Genomic DNA, 7,140 nt, shown 5'->3' on the forward strand with positions numbered 1-7,140 from the left:
CTAGGATTGATCGGGCCTAGTGAGTACAGTAGTGTTGTTGGCCTACCGTGAATGTATGAAGCTTCAAACCATTAAAAAATATATGTTTACTTCCTTTTCATAAAGAGGCACCTGCTTAGGTATTATGCATTAAGTGCTGTTTTTAGATATATTCTGTTTCTCTTTTCTTATTTAGATCTCAGTGCGGGATACAGCCATACAGGATAGAGGAGAGGATAATATAGCAAATACATAAAACTGGAAACATCAGGAGCCGAAACATCAGTACAGAGTACTAGAAAAGTAATCATTATGCCCAGTGAACACAATCTGAAACGTGTCACCTTGATGGAAATTACGGTAAATCGGGTAAGCTCGGGTATATTCTTACGTTGGACGATGTCTTCCTCGTGGTCGGCTGAAATGCATATATATAGCTGCCTGCTGCGTGCTGGGAGCCTGGGAGCACAGCATTCGCGACACTTCCGTCAAAACTTAATGCCGAATGCCGATTAAATATGCATATGTGACTGTTTATCATGCCACCTATAATAATGAGGGTGAGCACTGTGAGCAATGCTTCGTTTATTACTGTATGTGCGTGTAGGTATTATCCATCGGTGATCCCCATAATAATATTAAGCCTCCAAAAGAAGCGTCGGTTAGGTAACCGTTTTCGCAGCCAGCCATCTGAGCAATTCTGTTGCCGGCATGTAGTGCAAGTACGCCGTCTGCCTTAGCCAGACTTCCCGCTGATGATCCGGCTGCACCCAGCACTCCACCCGCGCCAATGTCGACGCCTGCAGCTGAGCAGTGGGGAAGACAAGCGTGCTGGTGAAATTGTCGCCGGCGGTGTTATTTTCAAAAATCCTGTATTCCGCCAATGTTTCCCCTGGGATGCGGTCCCGCAGCCACGGCGGGACATGCTTGGGGGAGGGGCGCCGTGGCGGAGGCGTGGCTACCGGCTTCACGAAGGGCTCCAGAGCGTGGTACCGGGGCGCCGCTAGCCACTGCGCGTTGTAGCGCCAGATAAAGCCCATCCGAGCGTGAAACGGATCGGTTGGCAGTGTCAGGCTGGTGGCGCACCGGAAGCGCGCCTCATCAGAGCCGATGATTGTGATGTTCATCAGCGGCGCCAGGAAGAGTTCGCTGGCGGTGGGCGTCACGTGGAAGCGGAAGTACTGCAGCGGGCAGTACTTATACTCGGGGTCGGCTTCGCATTCCTGAAAGCAGGCCACCAGGCCGCGTGACGCCCAGGTGACGTTGCGGATGGTCAGCGTGGCGGAGGCGGCCGCCCAGTCCACTGTTTGCTGGATATCGGCGGAGGCCGTGTAATTGAAATAGAGCCCGTCGCTGTTGAGTGCCGCCAGCATTTTTTGGTTCTGCCCCCACAAAACGGTTGTTTCGTTGGCGTTGCTCCCGTTAGCGTTGGGGAGGATCCGCAAAGGACTGCAGTGAAAGGTCGCCGCACCGCCGGAACTGGCACGGACCACCGGGTACTTCTCCAGGGTGACGAGGGAGCGCAGCGAGGGTGGAAGGGGCACATGAATTCGTCCGTCGATCGGCTGCCGAGTAGAGGTCGCAAACCGTATACGGCAACACCGTATACGGTATACGGTACGGTCAAACCGTAAGGATCCGTATAAGAAATGAGTACGGTAACAAAGTTACCGTACTTAACCGTATATAAACTAGTTACGGTAATATCGTAACCGGATGAAATGTTTCTACGGTAAGTTACGGCACGGCACTTTTTAAATAAAAAGGTAAACAACAGTTTCAATGAAGTTGGTTGCGAATTCACATGTAAAGTAAGCGAGTGGCCATTGGGCACTGGCTCCATCACCGTTGCTGACTTCATTAAAAACGCTGCAGTTATTGCAGTCCTTAACTGAAGAAATTCTTTCAATCCACTCACGTACTAGCAATTCGTATTAGCCTGACCTGTTAGTTAATTCAATATCGAGATATGGTGCTTTCGACTGACGCATTTTAACTGCACAATGTTTTAACTCGGTATGCTGAGTCAAGTTATTTGCAACTTTAGAATATGTCGAAAAGAACGTTTCATATGTCGAAAAAAACTAAAAAATAAACATGCCGTAGTTTACCGTACCGTACCGTAATGGGTTGGAAAATTTTTGTGCCGTAACCGTACAGATGCAGAACATGGCTGCCGTAAAAGCACCGTAGCCGTAAAGCGCTACGGTAAAACCGTACGTAATCGTAAGAAAATTTCGTACGGTTTGAGACCTCTACTGCCGAGCCGCCTCGCTCATCACATCGTCCACTAAAGGTCATCGTTATGTTATGCTAAATTGGATGAATGTTGTCTAAGCGGTTCATCACGTTGTAGCTATCTGTTCTGACCAGCTTACCATGAGCGCAGTGCAACTGCGAAGTGCGAACATTATCGGAAGCTGACCAACCAGTTTCTAAAACTGATTTTCGTCTTCGTTTTTTTTCCGTTTGTACGCGACGTTCTAATAAATTTCGATCTGCGATCTGGCCGCACAGTGAACTGGTATTCTCATTTCTCGTAAGCGCAAAATAGCTGATTAGTGAACTTAGATCCTTTTCCAACCAAAACAGTCGTTTGCTCCCTGGAAGCACTGCATAAGCAGTCCCAGTTGAGATGCTTTAAGAGCATCGCTTTAATGCGAATAATATTCCGTCATAATTTTGAAAGTGGGATAGCCGGAAAATCACCATAAAGGGATTTTATGATTGCATGGCAAACGTTGCAGTATTCAATCGCATTGTGGTTCTGTTCGGGGTGACTTACAGTGAAAAAATGTGGGATCGCAGCTCTGATATCGGCAAGCATCGTGCACTGGGCACGCCAGACCGCAACGATAACTGATCCATATCCAGATGACTGTTGCTATGTGCAGGTTACGCGTTAACGAAATTTGGGTCTTCCAGCCAAGCCGCAGATTTTCCGAACTGCCGGGATTGGGGAATGTGGGAGAAAGGGCATTTCGTGTGCCACTGTTACCGACACACTTAGCGATTATAATTTTATGCGGTCGTTGCATTGTGTCGGCCCCAAAAATCCGTGGGTTAATACTTGGTATAAGAGTGAGAGTACGTATTACTAGTACTTGTATAACGCATGAACAATTAAATGCGGATGTGGCATGACCCGGTGCGTAGCAACGGGTTAACGGACGTTATCCACCGACGGCAATCCAGTAAAACTGCCAGTGACGGTTCTGCCGTTATAGTAAAATCCGATAAGAACGCCCCCCGAAATTAACGCCCCGTGCGGTTTTAAACGCCCCCTCTTGTAGGTCACGAAATAATAAAAGCCCCCCCGAAATTATCTCCCCGGGGCGTCTAATAATTTGTGGCGCTGCCCTTTTTTAGTCTGATATCGGTACGGTCTTAGTGGTACATCTTGCTAATTTAGCTAATGCACACTCTTAAACCATGATTTTCTAACTGATGTCTTGGTTTCTGAATTATTCCATTAATTTTCATACATAATAATCTCGTTAAAACTGACACATCTTGAGCGTGTTATTCATTTGAAAAATTAGACGCCCCCCCCCCCCGTAATAAACGCCCCCTGCCGTTTTAAACGCCCCCTCCCGAGCCTCTCAAAAAAATAAACGCCCAGGGCGTTAACATCAGATTTTACGGTATTCCGAGAGTAAGCCTATCAGTGCACACGTCATGATGAGGCGGATGGAAAAATTACAAACCGGGACTCCAAATAAAAATTGCGAGCGGATAATTGTTCCTTGCAGAGCGCCTGGCTGCTTCACCTCCTCGACAGCCCTGCCAAACCATCTGATGCCAGCATAAACAGACCTTTTTGGCGGGGTTGATAAGGCCGTTACGTTATAGCAATCCTGATTCTGCAAATGGTTCACCGCATTGCATTTTCGACGCACAAAGCCGCAACGGCGTTGGTGGCTCCTGTCGGCATTCGGCGCATCCGACGTAACGCCAGTAATTCCAGTTGGGATTTGCTTGGATTTCAGTAGAAGAATGATCGTAGCAGATGAAAAATGTTTAGCATGCAGGGCTATCTACCGTACATATCCCAACCACTTCACGTACAGGTAGAGCGCGGCCGCGTTACAAGCGACCCTGAAGGGTTGCAAGCTACTGCGCCATCTTCCCGTTATTCCCCTGCAGCAGCGTTATCAGTACGCATTAAAAGATTCGGGGGTTTCCCTCGGTAATTGCTGCCGTCCACTCTGCTATCCGATGCAAGAAGAAGGAAGCGGTGACCCACGAAACACGAGTTGGTGTGTGCTGGCCGAATCGCATGTCAGTGGAAGCGTGAGAATGCTGGCAATACTGTCCACCTAGCAGAGATTTCCACACAGGAACATACCGGAAGCGCCTCTGTTGCAGGGAATAGATATCGTTTCTTTCCTGTAGCTGTTGCAGCGCTGGGAGGTTTGATCTTTGTTTCCAGTTAGTGACCTTCTCGAGAGAATGTCCAAGTTAGGACGTGATTCACTTATGGTTCTATAGTGGTTCTATAGTGTCGACGAAATTTAGCCCTTCCCAAAAGCTGCGTGGCAGTTGCGGGCGTTCGGCGCCGGCTTTACTGCGGCTTAAGCATTTCCGGCTGAGCCACTGTCATATCCAACTGGGGCCTGGGTCAGATCACCGCACTCCGTGTGCTCTTCGCTGCAGCGACCTCTACTCGCGGTTGCTTAGTGATGCGTTTTGCTAGTTGTTACATTAGTTATTACTTGTTTAAGTTGCAGCGCCGCTGCGATAGGCTGCGAACCTCATCATGATTATACATAGTACAGCGTTTGGATAAGCGCTTGCCGTGCAATCGTGAAACTTTTATGTCCTTATCTGCAACTGCGGCAGTACCTTCAACATTGAACTGCGGACAACGGACAAGGCAACGCGCTGGCCAATCGCAGCCAGCACGACCGTCGAGCAGGATGTATCGTGCTGTATGGCATCACGGCATCTATCGGCGTCACCTGCGTTTGATTGGTCCGGTCCCAGTCGCACGAGGCGGCCCGTGCGCTACACCGCTCTCTGCAGCCAACGCCTGCCTCTAATCGTAGTCCCGCGAGGTTTGGCCTTTATTTTGTATGCGATAGCACTGATCTCGATATTCCTTGATTTTTGTATGGCTTGCACAGTACAAAAAAATGGGAGCGTGTCCAGGACCAGCATACGGTATTGCTTGGATGACAGCTGGGAATGTACATTTGCACGATGTGAGTGCTCCCATAATCACTGCACATATACCTTATTACGTCGTTACTTCCTTAAGCTTCCTTGTGTCGTTGATACGTTCTCAGTGTTCTATGCCAATGACACAAAACTTTTATGGCGTATTTTATTACCGTGGCTGCGTTCCGATGTACTTGCCGTGTTTATTTAATCTTTTTAGTGGACAAACTGCTAAACGACGCATCGCGTCATCCAGTGAACGGACGGATTCATCTGCCACTGGACAACAAGGAGGCATCCAGCATCACCATCGACAACCTCCCCGTCGTGCAGACGAATTCAGGCGAAGCGGCAACGTTTCACTGTCCCCTGCAGTTGACACCCAACACTACGGAGACGCCGACCATAGTCTGGGTTCACAAGGGCCAAGTGCTGGCTGTCGTCCGAAGCAGCGGCATTAACGTCACCGCCGCCTACGACGTCAGTCACGCTGTCAACATAACGGCAGCCTTCGCCACGCTGATGATGAAGAACCTCAGCTGGAGCGATCGAGGTATCGTGGAGTGCCAAAATAATTGCCCGGATGATCCGTCCCGCTTCTGCCGGCTACAGGCCTTCCGCCTGCGGGTGGCGCCCACCCGTAGCGAAATCTTCCCACTCCCGATGGCCAACGTCACAGTCAAGTGGGCGTCAGAAGCCCGCTTCCACTGCGGGACCGGCTTCACCCATCCGCTGGAGGCTTTCGACAGGCTCCACGGTTTCATCTGGCGTTTTAACCGGCAGTGGCTGGAAGCGCCCCAAAAACACCCGCTGCGTGATTTAATCTATACTGATCCCGACCAGCGTCACTTTCGCCTGTATGTTCCCTTCGACGCGCGCCATGAGGCGCTTGAAACGCTGTCAACCTACGAGGTGCAGTACAGTCACCAGGGGAACGTCGCCAGCACGCTGATTATTCCCAAAGTGGACGCGCGACGCCCGGCGCGCATCGAGTGCTGGGTGCGGCCGGATTATACGCGCGAGGTGTGGGTTATGCAGACGGCCTACCTTCACATCGTGGAAGTACCTGTCCGTCCCGGACCGGGTGATGAGAGCCGTGGAAACAGAAAATCCCACAAATTCCAGCGTCATGAAGGCGTTTGAGGGCATCTTTCTTCATCTTAACGATTTAAGATACGACGTCAGCATCGGAGCTGTCCTGAGCTGTGTGAATGTTTTGACGAACAGCAGATGACCGTTCAGACAGATCGAGGGGCAAAATAGCCTTGCTTTCCAAACTGGCAGCGCTGACTAAGTCTCTTGGTGGTACCTGTAACTGCAAAATGGCATATACCGTAATTATCGAATTTGAAGCCCCCCCCCCCAATACAGGCCCCCCCGTAATTAGAGCCCACCCCTAAGGTGGTTTGAAAGTTATAAGCCCCCCTCGAAATAGAGGCCTATGGGCTTAAATAAATACCGTAAAGCCCATATTAAAAAATGCCAAAAGCTGGTTTGAAAAATTGAAGCCCCCCCCCCCCCCTAAATACAAGCCCATGCCCGTAATTGGAGCCCACCCCGTGGGCCATTTGTAATATTTGTAACCCTGGGCTTCTAATTCGATAAAACGGTAATCGTAAAATACAGATACATACATTTTATTTCGAACGAAAATTCAAATAGAAAGTGTTCTGCTACTGTTCAACCATTACTGCATAATAACACCTTTCTACAGATAGAGTGAAACGTTGGAACAGCTTTTTTCCGGAAGACAGTGGGTAAATTTGCTCGATGAAGATACTGAGCGACATCGTGTACAGATGCTAGTTTGATAACCGGTAGAATATGCTTACGTGACTTTGCCCTGTGATGAAAATAAATATCATCCGCGATTAAATAGAATGTCGTTCCGTCCGCTATTCTAATATAGAGACCCAAGCTCTAGGGAGTTGAAGTACGGTGGTGGAATCATATGTCAGCCGAAGCCCGAAAGTGACTGGCAGTGTAGAGAAAAATCTTTCT

General features: G+C 49.2%; 1 protein-coding gene across 1 annotated transcript; it reads left to right on the plus strand.

The window, feature by feature from the left end:
• Positions 1-4,793: 4,793 nt before the first annotated feature.
• LOC129598194 (uncharacterized) lies at positions 4,794-6,869 on the plus strand. Its single transcript, XM_055495974.1, has 4 exons — positions 4,794-5,036; positions 5,106-5,183; positions 5,360-6,473; positions 6,854-6,869. The coding sequence occupies exons 1-3, from the start codon at positions 4,913-4,915 to the stop codon at positions 6,280-6,282; spliced, it is 1,125 nt and encodes a 374-aa protein (XP_055351949.1). The 5' UTR covers positions 4,794-4,912; the 3' UTR covers positions 6,283-6,473; positions 6,854-6,869.
• The last annotated feature ends 271 nt before the right edge of the window (positions 6,870-7,140 follow it).

This window comes from Paramacrobiotus metropolitanus, unplaced genomic scaffold, assembly GCF_019649055.1.
Source record: "Paramacrobiotus metropolitanus isolate TYO unplaced genomic scaffold, Prichtersi_v1.0 Parri_scaffold0000117, whole genome shotgun sequence".
NCBI classification, from domain to species: Eukaryota; Metazoa; Tardigrada; class Eutardigrada; order Parachela; family Macrobiotidae; genus Paramacrobiotus; species Paramacrobiotus metropolitanus.

Bases quoted from the DNA above. Each gene is read 5' to 3' on its own strand.
- LOC129598194 (XM_055495974.1), top strand. From the start codon at position 4,913: ATGGCATCACGGCATCTATCGGCGTCACCTGCGTTTGATTGGTCCGGT. The intron at 5,037-5,105 runs GTTTGGCCTTTA...TGGCTTGCACAG, and splicing joins TCTAATCGTAGTCCCGCGAG to TACAAAAAAATGGGAGCGTG. The intron at 5,184-5,359 runs GTGAGTGCTCCC...TAATCTTTTTAG, and splicing joins GGAATGTACATTTGCACGAT to TGGACAAACTGCTAAACGAC.